At 39.6% G+C, this 14,204-nt stretch overlaps 1 protein-coding gene across 1 annotated transcript in view; it reads left to right on the forward strand.

The window, feature by feature from the left end:
- The window catches only part of VAT1L (vesicle amine transport 1 like), a gene marked incomplete at its 3' end in the record, with an annotated part of 60,420 nt that extends 53,387 nt beyond the window's left edge, over window positions 1-7,033 (forward strand). The window contains exons 8-9 of the mRNA XM_082489144.1: window positions 4,794-4,877; window positions 6,935-7,033. Of these exons, the coding sequence (XP_082345270.1) occupies window positions 4,794-4,877; window positions 6,935-7,033 (183 nt within the window). The remainder of the gene's footprint in view (window positions 1-4,793; window positions 4,878-6,934) is intronic.
- Window positions 7,034-14,204: the final 7,171 nt, after the last annotated feature.

Consider the following 14,204-nt stretch of genomic DNA (forward strand, 5'->3'; position numbering starts at 1 on the left):
ATTGTCCTGAGATGTGCTGAGATTTTCTTGTTGATTTCTTTGTGTTGCTCTTGTATGAACCGGACAGGATTACAATATTCAACAATTTTAATTTTTTAGTCAGTGAAAGAAGGTTGAGCGGAACGTTGGTTGCCATTACCCTGAGTGTGGCATCATTTCTGAATTTGCAAACAACTATTGGCACAGCCAGTTATCATCAAAGTTCTCACTGGGAGGAACAAGTATTGAGTTTTTTCACTCTGAGTTTTAAAAGTCTGTTAGATCCATGTGGAATTACAGACATCCATCGTTAGAATTTCCAAAATCCTATTCTTTACTGTATATCAATATAAGGAATTTTAAAGAGGACACAATATCCAAATTTCTTGATACTTGCGACAAGTACCTGAAGAGAGACACTATGGTAGTGTTGGAGAAGATTCAGTACGGTTGTCAAACTTTATACTTCCAGAGAACACAGATGTCATGAAACCTCTTTTAGAATTTTCTCTGACCAGAAACATGAAGGCGTTTCTGCCCTTACTCTCCTACCAAGGTCTGTTGACAGTAATTGTTGCTCTTCTCAGTATGATACACAATACAGATGGTCAGAAGTGGCTCTGATCCAAGAGAAGTTCTGAGATCCCGACCATAACATCCCCTTAGGAAAATATACTCAAATAGGCTTCTTCACAACAGGCCACCTTTGCCAGCTTTGTGATTTTTTTTTTACCCTGTGTTTGCATCAAGGCTTCTTTGAAGAATTTTGTTGGTAGCGTTGGTAGCATAACACTTTTTTAAATGTGCAAGTGTGTTAATAGATTAAAATTTTCTAAGAAATTTTAAAGCTGCTAAATTTTGCCTATAATGCTAACACAGCAACGGTTCTGTACGTTCCCAGTGAAGCTCTGTACGCCTCTCTGCTTGGGTCCAGCAGAGTGCTGTGCAGAAGGAGCTTGTAGAAGGCCCAGAAAATCTGCAGCACTTGGGGAGTTATGATGGAAGATGAGAATTTGAATATTTCTCAGGACATGCTAAGCATGACTTGTAAAGGACCCCGAGGTACATTGGTTTTGTCTTTCTAGACCATGTTTTTTGTTTTACAGATGATCTCATTATTGCATAGGTCATCTTAATTTCCAGATCCACTGTCATTGCTGAAAAACACTTGAATGAGGATATTTGATAATATATCCATGACTGTACCATTTGTAGAGCTGAAAGGGATGGGAGAAATATACTTGTTCAAAGTTATTTCTCCAATTAAAAAAGCATATTTCCTGAAGCAAATGCAAATTGTTTCAAACTGAGTTAGAAAGGTCCTTTTCCTGTGTTTGTTAGCATTTTCCACTAGAACAAACAGATAGGGGAAGATGATTCTACTCTAGAGTATGCTAAAAAACAGTATGTCACACTAAAATACAAATTGATGCAAGTGTGCTTGAGGGAAAGGCAAACTTGGGATTCCTTTTCTTTCTCCTTTGCTGTTAATCATTTTCCTCTACTGCTGCCGAGGAGTGCCTGCGTTGGATGCATCAGACAACGCATGGCTGTGCAGCATTCTGGGTCTTTCTTGCTTTTCAGTAACTGGTTTGCCAACTTGCCTTACATAAATAACATGGAAAGTGGAAGCATTTGCCAGTTGTCCACTAATGTGTAAAAATAGTTCTGATTTCAGTGCTGAGCTCTGTGATGCATATTGTGTCAATTTTGGGGCTCTCCAAGGCTAAAATCTGTAGTTCAGCGTTAGTTTAGACCCACACCCTCTAAGGGCTGAGCTATACTGTGAGTAAAGAAAGGCCAACAGAATTTTGCTCCTTTATTCCCATGGAAACTCTTTATATTAGTAAACACTCCTTTGCACTCTTTCCAATCCAGGAGCCCTCTGCTGATGATGCTGCACAAGAAGAAATTCAATTAACTCGTCCGTATAAACAAAAGTACATCAGATCCATTTACTTGGATTTGAGCTGACAAATGCAAATAGCAACCAATATAAAATAATTGTTGAAAAGTAATTTAGGGACACAATTCTGTACGAAGGGGGAAAGCCTTTTGATTCTCGCTACTGGAAGTGGTATTTATGTTGAAGCAAAATTCAACCACTTCTGAGAAACCCCAGTAAATTCCAGGATTTCCGCATGCCTCACTGTACTACTAGTTAGGCCTGGGTCTGATTTTAACCAAGCGCGGAGATTCCCTGTCTTCATCGGTAACGTGCAAACACTTAGGCACAGACTTAGCACAAGCTCCATACCATGCCCATGAAAGGCAGACTGTAGGCAGCACTTAAATGTTGACATGAAAAAGTAAATGCTTTTATATAGTCTGCATAGGGCAACTTAAGCCTTAACCATACTTGCATAGCAAAGAAGGTTTTTAATGCTGTCTGCCCTCTGTAGTATAAGAGGGAAGGTTTTTAATATTCCGGCACCTTGGGAGACAAGTAGTTGCAGTCTTGGTTGAATAAGTGGACCGTTAGCAGCCATAAACGTAAAAATTATTCATTTATAAAATAGCTCATGGTTATAACTCAGACATAGCGTAATGCACTCATACAGAATTTGACTAACTGGGTAGGTGAGTTGCAAATAACACTAAAATATACAGATGTTGTATCAGCTCTTCAGACTTTTTTTCAATTTTTTTATATATTTGAATAGCTCCATCTGGATTCCATAGCCACTATTAGTTAGAAGTTTTATTGTTCCCTTTGCCTCTGCCTGCTGTTTGCATTTGCAGGCTACTTACAAGTGTCCTGGAAACAACTCCTGAACCTTTCTCCAGAGTCTTAAATTTGATACCCTGTATGTGAAAAATGCAGGGAAAGCACATTTTCTCAAATTTGCCTTGCTAAATATGATATGGTACAAATGAAAATAAATGTTGCATACCCTGCTTTCCACATGATGTTCTGGTAATAAATTTCAATGGACAGGCAAGTGTGTTTGCTGATTTCCCCAGGTCTGTCACATCTATGTTGGTTATTTATGCTGTGCTATAGACTCCTAAAAGCTTGAATTGGCTAATAAGAGTCATAAAAAATAATACAGCTGCTTCTTCTTCAGAGTCTTTGTTGGATATACTTAAAGGAATATTGTCCATAGTGCAGAACAAGTCTTATAGGATAGTTAGGTATTGTTTATGCTGTATGGTATCTTCATAAAAATTACTGTGATTTTGTGGACTACATTTAGAGGCCGACCTTCTATCCAGTGCGTTTCATAAGACCGTGTTTTCCAAGGTTAATTTACAATTATACCTTAAGTTGTGCTTTGCAGTGCAATTTTTCTTTTGTTCCAACAGGTTTTTTGTTAAGTCTGGTATTTACTAATTGAGGGAACCACTTGGCAAAATTAAGGTTGTAATATTGAGTTCACTGCAGTCAGCTTTCAAAATAAGGCTGACAGATGGTAAAGACATTTTGTGCCCAGCATCCGTTAAATTTAATTGGAAGTTGAAAACTGTATTCGCTTGGTATCTTTAAAAATCTCATACCTCCTTATGTATTAGGGATTCAGTAATGATCTGAGGTGCCTGGACCATTCAGTTCAAGTTTTTAAATGTACCGTGGGACCCACCTGTTCCCAAGTCAGCGTATTGTTTCAAACTTTTATGCCATTATTCTTAAGTATTCAATAAAACTATGTCACAGATGGTAGATCCTATTAACATAAAACTCATTCTTGTCTCAACATATCCTGTTATGCCAGCAAAAACGAGCATGACGAGGATATGGAACAGCCTCTGTGTACATTTTCAGTTCCTGAAGTTTCCCACCATAAAAGTGAGGAAACTCTTGACACCTTGCAGTTTTCAGTGATTTAATGGTGGTCTGCATACTGCACATTGAACATTCAGTGCAACACACACAATTTCAATTCATCAGCACTGAGCCCTCACGAGTTCTGAAACTTCATACATCAAAATAAGCTCCTCTCCAGTGCACTAGTAAGAAGAGGTTTTTGTTCCTTTCTCACATGTGCTAATTGCAGCCAGCTGTTACATGTCTAGTCTTAGTGGTATCTGTAGGACACTACTTATTTAAAAAAGGAAAAAAAAAAGTGGAAAAGAGAAGGAAAGAAATACTCAATCCTGCAGTCAGAACCACAGTATTACATTAATCACAACCGCTACCTGGATACAGCATTCCATCTATAGGAATGCAAAATATATACGGAATACACGGAAACACTTCTTTACGGTGAGGGTGACAGAGCACTGGCACAGGCTGCCCAGGGAGGTTGTGGAGTCCCCTTCCCTGGAGATTTTCAAGCCCCGCCTGGATGCAGTCCTGAGTAATGTGCTCTGGGCAATCCTGCTTTGGCAGGGGAGTTGGACTAGATGATCTCTAGAGGTCCCTTCCAACTCTGAAAATTCTGTGATTCTGTCTGTGAAAATAAATTAATTGAAAAATACCATAGGTCAATTAGAAAAACATTTTGTACTTCCAGTGAAAGTAGGGTTTCTTGATAAATATTCTGCGAAGAGAAAATCTAATGAACAACCTGTAAGGATTAACTCCCTGAGCCTGTATTTCTCTGTGCACCTCAGCTACCCATTACTTCTGTACTGCATTAGCATTAGGTATGTATTACGCTATTCAGAAACTGTCATCAAGACTCACATCCCATTTTGGCAAACACAATGCAAAAATCAGGCCTTACAAATTCACTACAAAATGTTTAACTATTAATTTTTTTTCAAGCAGCTGTTTGAATGACCTTGCACATAGCATGCCTTAAATGTATTGCTGGTTTCAGGCTTCTCTTAGTGTGTGCCTGAAAATTATCAATAGATTTTCTTTCTTTCAGGTGAAGGAGGCCATGCAGAGAATCCATGACCGAGGAAATATAGGAAAGCTAATCCTGGATGTGGAGAAAGCCCCCACTCCCCTGGTGAGTGCAAAGCACTACATACATGGTGTTAAGTCACAAAAGTTAAAGCACGGTAGGAACTTTTGGAGACATGTCCCTTATGATTTTTTTTTTATACTGTTTTCTTCTAAATCCATAGCACCTACGTACAACCAATAATCATAATTTGTATATTTAACCCAAAGTGAAATATAAATGTAATTCCTAGAGTCCCAGCAGTTACTTTTCTATGCTGAATGGCTATCTGCCTCTCCAAAAATGTGTTGGCAAGTATTAGATCAGGGTGAAACTGCCACATCTGTTTCTGTCCTTGTGATGAAAAACAAATAGACATTTCACATAATACAAAATTCCTGTATTAATAAGTGGATTGAACAGAAAAAGACACAGTCAATATTCATGCAGTGTACAAATGTAGAAGTGCTTTCTGATTGCCATAGAAAAGTCAGTGTATACCCTTGGTAGGAATTTCTTTTACTTTTTTTATAATATATGAAGTATATTATCTAAATACTTCCTTCGAGAAAAGTTCTGAAGGAAGATAGTTGTGATGGAGCTCTGGTGCGCTGGATTTGGAGCACTTAACATGGTACTGAAACATGACAGAGAGCAGCAGTAAATGAAAGTCAGGCTCACACCTAAACATTCACTGATGATGTAGGAAAGAGCAGTAAAGAAGATAATGAAAAACTGACTTCAGATCAATACTGATGTATGAAGCTGCTTCTCAGACCTGAGATACCTCCTGTTTCAAAAGGACAGAAAAGAACCTGGAATTACAGTAAAGCTCTTACTCATGCTTACTCTAAAATTGGCCCCAAATCTCATAGAAAATAGCTGGAAGGAAAAGGAAGGCTTTGGGGACCTCACATATGGAAACTGGGCATTATTTTGTAGCTGAATTGCATCTTAAAACTGTAAACAAGAATCCATAGCACAACATTAATACATTTATTCCATCTGTTCTCTTTGGTGAGAAGGTGAGAAGGTGAGAACAAATTTGATACACTTTCACGAAAAGATGTTAATTCAAAAATGGGGGTAACTTCAAAGCGTTGTTTTTCTCTATTAAAACCAGGTTGTATTTGAGATTTTTATTTCCAGCAGAGGCTAGTAATCAAATAGGGGAGGTACAATGTCACTGCATTCCTTGTAAAGTAAATGGGTCCCTCTCTTAGTTGGTTTTGAAATAATTATAAGCTAATACAAGAATCTTCTTGTGTCCTAAGAGGGGTTATGTTGGTGTATAAGAGAATTAAGTCATACTAATCTATGCTGTTAAACACTACCCCCGGTGCAGTGAACCTGAATCTTGTGCCTGCAGAGACAAGTCAAACTGACAGGGTGAAGTGCAGGAGAGTCTTGCACCTTTACATAGCTTGTAATAAATATTCCCATGTGAAAAAACATGATGTGCTCCTTGAATGCTATCCTGAACTACAAACTTCTGCAATTGCCTACTGCCTGTACAGGCATCTTCAATAACATGGAAATGCAGTTTCTCCCCACTCCTGTATGATCCAAGATTTGCACTCTGTCGTGGGTATATTCTGCCAGCATCTACATATCCACTGCTCTGTAAAGTTTAATTGTTTTTCACATAAAACAGTTGCTGTCTGAGTTTTTATGACACTATGCCTCACGTGGGCTCAGATCCCATCCATTAGTTGGCATTAGATAGTGTTAGCTGTTTCTGGAAGAGCAGATACGGAAGGATTTGTAAACCAAAGGTCTCACACATCCTGTAAACTTCCTACACAGTCATATTTCCTATCTGAGAGCCTTAATACCAGTTTTCTACAAGCGCACGGATCAGAGTCTGCTTGTGCAACTGTCCTACAAAGCAGCTTCTGTTACGTAGGTAATTCAGCTGTAAGCTGTGAGGGGACAGCTTACGATTTTAGCTGGAAGCGGTGTAGTGCCAACACAAGTTTTGCACAGACAGAATGTTTATTTTCATGTTGCAATCGTGTCTTCTTTCATTTTTAAAGTCACTTGATCAAATTAATCAAACTGAAATAAGAATGAATAAAACAATATGAAAGGTGCCCTGGTGTACTTCATGTTTTATCCTACAGATGGCCAACGACAGCACAGAGACAAGTGAGGCTGGAGAAGAGGAAGAAGACCATGAAGGGGACAATGAGAATAAAGAGCGCATGCCATTCATTCAGTAACAGCCAGAGGTGGTGGAAGCAGAAAGATTGATGAAGTAGAAGGGAACAAGACTGGAAAATCTATTCTGTGCATCAGTGAACAAATGCTGTAGTACAGTGTGTGTTGTATTTGTCTGCAGTCAGCTGAGCTATGAGCTGTTGATCATTGTTGTTTTGAACTCAAGTGCCATTCTCATCCAGTGCAGTATTATGACATTCCTGTGTAATACCCAATTTCCCTGTAGGAGTCCCATGGATTTTTCTGTTCCGGTTTAAAAGCCTTATTAACTTAGTGTGTAATTTTAGATGGGCATCTTTCTCAAGCAAATTCCAACATTTTGCATAAAGTTATTTGGGGAGTTTGGGCTTTCTTTGCAAGTTGGAAACAGTGACAAAAAAAAAATCCCCACTTGCTGTCTGGAAGATTCTAGTAACTGGAGGGAGGATTTTAAGTTTGTGGATTTTCAGTGTTAAAATAGTTTTCCTTTTATGAACCACAGATAAAAGTTGCAAAAAAGACGAGTTTTCATTTTCCTCAGCCATGCTTTATCATTTTATAAGCAATCCTATCTTCATTTTCAAAAATACCTCTTTTGGAATTGTGGAATCTGAAATTGTGCAAGAAATCATTAATTGAGAGACTTTAATTAGTATTGTATAATCACATTAGTCTTCAGCACCAGTAATTAAACACTTCATTCCGAGTGCCAATGATCATGCTTTCCTGTTGATCTGAGCTACCACCCCATACGTTACAGGCAAAGAAAAAGGTCAGTGAGCCACTATTTTTAGACCCAGAACTTTAATTGCCTGTAGATCAACATCTTCTGCTGAGGACACATTTGTGCCCAAAATCCAAACCAATTTTTAATTTCATTTTAAAATCATTGGTAAGGATCACTCATCAGTATGTGGAAAGAAATTTGTTGATGGAGTTTACTGCTCTGAAATCGCTAATGCGTTGATCAGCTGTCAAGCTGGAGCTGAACTCCAACAGAAGTTAACCCTGGTACAAAGGACTTTTAGGCCTTAATCCCATCAGAAATTAAGTACAGGGATAACTTTATCTAGGTGAGTAGTTCTATGGAAAGCTCTGCTCCATATGTACAGTTATGTTTGTAATTATTTGCAGGATTAAGCATTCAAAGACCAGCTAGTCTTATCTACCTCCCACTAGTGGAAACTATATCTAAACATGACAAAAGTAAATATTTTCTCCATTTCTTTCACCTATCCAAGCAGCAGCTACTCAGGTCCTCAAGTGTCTTGTTAACACAATTGTTTTAAAATGACTGCAATCACCTACAGTAGAAATGCTAAAGGAATGTCAGAGACATTGTATAATGCCATGTATCTTTGAATTAATATATTTTTTTCAAAAGAAGGTATTTCCCCAGGCATGACTAGTTGTTCATGTAAATCTACAAGTATCCTGTAGTGACAGAAGATAAAACTAATATAGAAAAGTGGAGAGGGAGGGCTTCTCGGGCTTTTCTCAATGTGAAAGGACTTGTGGGTCTGGATGACTTTTATGTGTGGTTTCAGAAGATTCTCTCTTGTTTTTTTCTGTTTGTTTCATCTTGCTGCCTGAGTATTAATGTCCATCTCTTTACACTGTACTCATGAAGTTGCTGTTCTAATACCAGATAATTGTGCAGAATGTTCATTCTGATGGATTTTCCCTTGGATTAAACACATTCTAAAATAATGAGAAGAAATAGCTGTGGAGAAAAATGCCAAAAAAGTTTTTGAAATATTAATTGAACCAGAACGTCAGTTTTCTCTAGATGTTGATGCAGAACTTTATTATAGTTGATTTTCTTTTCAAGCTGAACTTGCGTACACTTCCAGTGCCATATCAGGCCCAAACAGGGACTTTATCCACAGAAAAAATATATATTCAGTGAGAGTTTTCCATGTTTTGGGCTTGCCAGTTAGGCTTCTAAGAAAGGCCATTAAGTTTTCACAACTCATAAGCTGACAATGGTAGGAAACATGCCCAATTTTGTTTTGCAGTTAGTGTAATGATGTTGTCCTGCAACAAACCTTAACATAACTAGGAATTTTGATTTGACGCCAAAGTGAGCAATATTGCTGGTGACCTTCGAGCTGGCAGTAAAGTGGCATTCTCAAGGCCTTAAATTAGTAGGGCAAGCAGAATAGCAAATCCGTTCTTCTGTTACAAACCGCAGTATGGTTGGCTCTACAGTTAAATTACCCTTCAAGACAAATAAAATGGGTGATCTTGGTCATGGCCACAGACACCATAGAGACAACAATCAAATGAAATAATTTTGGCTAGTACTTTCTGGTTTTGTTAGCAAGGCAAAAATACTCTTCATGCTAATTCATACCAATTTTAGGGCCATTTTCTGATCAGCAGAATATCAGGTAATTGCAGTGAGTACAAAGAAATACTTTTGGATCTACCTAAGCACAACACAGATGAGTATTACCATCAGCAAGCTAAACTCTGTGTCTTACTGGTATTAATATGGCATATATGAAGGTTATGAAGGTTACTACTGAAATGAATGGAAATTTTTCAGGTATCTGTTCCGGAAGCGGGATTTGTGCTAGCAGAATTTGGCCCACAAGCCCTAAGTACCTTTTAGAATACCACAAACAGTAGTATCGCATCTGAAGCGGTAGAGGGCATCCTATACAAAATGACGATGCTGACACTTGTTTCTGACCAAGTCTTATTGTAGTAGAAATGAAGGTTTGTGCTTACTACTGACAGTGTTGTTTAAACAACTCTAAGACAATTGGATAGTTTCTTCAAGTGAAACAAATTATTTCTCAATTTGCCTTAAAGGAACTGTGAAAGCTTCTCTTTAACTTAAGCCTGATTGAAGTGAACTGAAACACTGTTTAATTGTGTTTGTTGCTTTAGAGCTTTTGTTATATTGTGCCTACAAAGCAAATTATGTTTACATAAAAATATAAATAAAATATTGAGCATAGCATTATCCTTGGCTTACGTATTTTATTCTAATATTATGTCACATTAGGGAACTGACTTGGAATTGGTTAAGAGGAAAATTTGAGGTCTTATTTTCCGTTTTGGTCACTGAGGGATATACAAAGAATTATTTTTATTACAGAGTACATTGAGGTTATTAAAATGGCTGAGTGTGCTACTTTACAAAACATTAACAATTTAGATATAAAATGTTGAATGTTACAGTCTAAAAAATTTAAAACATTATTTAAGGACCATTCATTAAGTGTTCAGGGAAGTGTACTGTGATACAGGTGGAAACTAGTTTCCAGAATTTTAGCACTCAGATTGCACTGGGAGATGGATTGACACACATGTTATCCTCAGAGAGACAGTTCCTTTCAGGAATGAAGATATTCTAAGGAAATAATCTCAAAATAGGATCCAAAACAGCCACCACCAAATTAACTAATAGAAAGCAGGAAGACATGACTGAATCTCAGATGCCACTCTCCCTAGGTCTTGGTCTTAACCCAGGGCTGCAAGGAGGCTTACACCTTTTATTTCAAAGAACTGGTTACGGTTACCAAACCTTACAGGTCATCTCAAGCCTGTACTTGAGTACATGGCTTTAAAGGTCTCCCTGCATCAAAGGAAGAAATGGTTCAGTGAACTTCAGTTTAATATCTAAACAAAGAGGAAATGTTAGCTGTGGTTCATTCCAGTCATGCAGGGCATGTCCTAAAGCTTGTAATGTCCCTGGAAAATCTCATTTCAGTAGTTACTGCATCTCCTAATCTAAAAACTCATACGAACACTTGCTGATTGTGAAAAGGAGCAGAGCAAATTTCTGTCCTCTGTTTTCAAGTCTTAATAAGCAAATAATAATCAGTGCATCCCTAATCACAGGGTCAGGAGAAGGCTGAAAGCAAACAGCCAAAGCCTTTTGCAAACTCTCTGTGATTACTAATAAAGCTCTGCCTTTTACCAGCTGTCCCACTGGGCCATCTATACTCGACTGTCATACAATCTAACACACAGAGGCTGCTACCAGGCTAGCAGGGATGTGGCAGGCTGCCTTTGTGTGGCATCTGGCCAGATAAAATGCAAAAAATCATCTTAGGATACTGGGTATCCCTGCATCTCACCTCATCCTCCATTTTGTGCTTCCCCCCTCATTTTCTGTGAGCTTAGTGATTAATCCTGCGTTGGTTTTTGTCAGCAAAGATTTTTCTAGTATGGCCGTGATTGTCAGCACATGACACTCTTAAAACCTCCGGCTCCTAGAGAACCGTGCAGGAGTTTCTCCCCTGGCAGCACCAAGTCCCTTGGTGTGAGCTAGTGTTTTGTTTCACTGCAGAAAGAGCCAAAACAATCAACACACTATAATTGTATCTGCATCAAGGCACTTTTTTTTTTCCAAAGAAGTAATTTGTAACATCTAGGCAAACATCCTAACATTCTCTTGAGAGAAGAGGTTAAGAGTATAGATGCAAATGAAGCGTTATCTCCTCAGCCTGAGCTGTCCTACTGACCGATTGGGCTTGGTTGATCCTAACTGAGCCCTTCCTTTCATGTTTACCTGGCCTCTCTCTGTCAACCACCTCTGCAGCAAATGGTGTGGTTTCCTGAACATTGCCTTGATCTTTGCAATTTGTAGTAATACCACCAGTATGCTGTGCAGAAACTGGAAGGTGGTGTGAGAACAGTGCAGATGATGAAGAGTTAGAGGATGAATGTATGAAAATAAATGAATCATGTATGTCTCTGCCCAAGAGTAACAAGTGAGTAGAGTTTACAGCATGTTGATTTATTTGTGCGCTTGAAGGGGAGGCTGTGGTGTGGTTTGTTAGAGGTGTGGGGTCCAGTCACTGCCTGGAGTGTTATACTCTAAGGCTTTCTGGTCTCGCTCTGTTTTTTACCACTTCTCTGGAAACCTAACTCACTTCAGGCAAAGTGTTCAGTCCTCCAAGTTCACTTTAGCTCCCATCTCTCTGTATGAAGCCATGCATGTTTACCAGGCTGCAGAACAGCCCACCAGTACAGACCTGGGCACTAAACGGGGCAGCTGCACCATTGCTTCCTACCCTGGCCAGCCAGGCCTGCACGAAGCTGAAAAAGGGATGGGTCAAAAGATTCTGCTTTTTACTGTAGAAAGATGTGCCTGGCATTGATGCTGCTGTTGCTGAAGTCAGGATCCTCCTTGGAGCTACTTTAGCAGCCCCACACTTCTCGCCAGGTTTGACATGGGGGTCCCAGCCTTTCTCTGCAGGGTTTCTGGACTCCCTGCATAAATCGTTGTTCTCTGGTAGCACTTCAGGAAAAGTAATTTTTTGCCTCCTGAGGAATACTGAATCATGTCCACTTTCATCCCCCACAGAGTGACAGACAGACTCCTAGTGGACTTAACACAGGTAGATTAACCCTTCACATATGGGAACTTCTCTTCCACAGGCATTTTGGGCAAGACGAGAAAAAAAGGGCAGGAACAAGCATTGACAGCCTTCATAGTGATTAGCATGTCTCTTAAAAGCTCAAACACCTGCCATCATATAAGACCAGCTTTCATTTAGAAAGGAACAGTCTTCATAGTTGTTGGTAAAAGCTTTAAAACTGACTGAACTAAAACATGATCTAAAAAGATAAAGGGAGACTAATCTTGCAGCTTCTGAACCCTCATGATGTTTAATGCTTGGTACAGACACCACTAGCCAAAGCTGCAAACTGGGCAGCCAGGGATTAAATGGGTGGGCTAAGAGATGCCACTGGCACTTATTACTTTAGCAACAGCAAGTGCCAGCTATAAAAAGAGGAAGAGGGTTGTGGTTTGTGGGGATGGGGTCTGGGACTGGGGGAGGGCTGCAGGGGTGGGGGCATGCTTGTGTTCCTTCTGGAGGGCTTCAAGCTGTCTGGAAGAGCTTTTTTTTTTCTTGCTTAGTGACCATGCTGAGAAGCTACAATTAGCCCAAAAGAACAGGGAAAAACAGTGAAGGAAAAACTGTTCTACTGTGAGGGCTGAGGGGCCGGGGAATAGGAGGTGAGCGCTCCTGTGGGGGCAGGTTTGCTCTTAGAGCTACAGCTGTGAATTACTTGTGCCACCCATGCCCACGGCTCCGGCAAGCTGCCGTGCCCACCAGGCACAGGGGCTCTCTGCCCGTCGCAGGTCCAAGGCCCGGCTGCCGTCAATCAGCCTCCTGCTACCTGCAGCTCTGCTGGAAGCAGCTCTGCCTCTGCAGCCGCCAGATCTGGAAGTGTGCTACGTTCTGCCAGACATTCGCTGTGTCCCTGCCAAACATCATTTTCCTGATAAGCTGCAGGTTCCAGTACAAATAATTTTGTGCTCTTCTGCTGGGTAATCTTTGTAAATACATTTCCCACATGGAGAGATGTGTTTCACTATATAGTGCAGCAGTAAATGATGCAGCATCTTAGCTGCCCTAGAAGAACCGAGACAGCAGATATACTAGATGCATTATTTATGATAAGGATTTCCTTGAAATGGCTAGCCCTTGGGCTGGCCAGGTGATAAGCTAAAAACCAAACAATATTTGTAAATGCTGGTGGGTGAAGTTAGCTGAATGGTGACTGGGGTGTCTTCTGGTGATCCAGGCATCTTGTGGCCTGTGGGACATGTCAGATCAGTGATGTTTTCCAGAGGCTTCTAGGAAAAAAAACATTTTTGTTGTTGCTAACAGAGAAGAGAGATGACAACAAATGAAGTGTTTTTCTTTTCTAAGTCAGTTTGCTTTGGCAGATTATTTTTCTTTTTCTCTGCTGCTGTTTTTTCCTTCTAGTGTCTGCATTTTATAATAGGAATATATTCCCGCTGTAAAAAAAAAAAAAAAATCAAACCAAGCCTCCTGTGACTCGCTAAGTATTTCATTGGTCCTATAAAATCATCCCTTTGACCTCCTGGGTCGTTTCTATTGTAGACAGGCAAAATGAAATTAAGTGACTTGTCCAATGCCATATTATTGCCATTTGGTTTAAGGACATATGGTTCTCTGGCATTTAATTCTCCACTTACTGAAGGAATCCTTATTAAACTTAGCAGTTGAGCTGGAAATTTTGCCTGCATGGCTAAAAGCTGTGTCTCAAATCATACCTGCTCCGAAGCAAAGAAGATGCACAGAACTTTATGCTAAATACCCTCAGCTGATACCCTGTCAGCAAAGTCCTATAGAAATATACACAGCTGAGAGACAATAGTCTAAATTGTCCTTGCTTGCTCATCAAATACGATAGCTC

This window comes from Vanellus vanellus (genome assembly GCF_965231255.1).
Source record: "Vanellus vanellus genome assembly, chromosome: 12".
NCBI lineage: Eukaryota > Metazoa > Chordata > Aves > Charadriiformes > Charadriidae > Vanellus > Vanellus vanellus.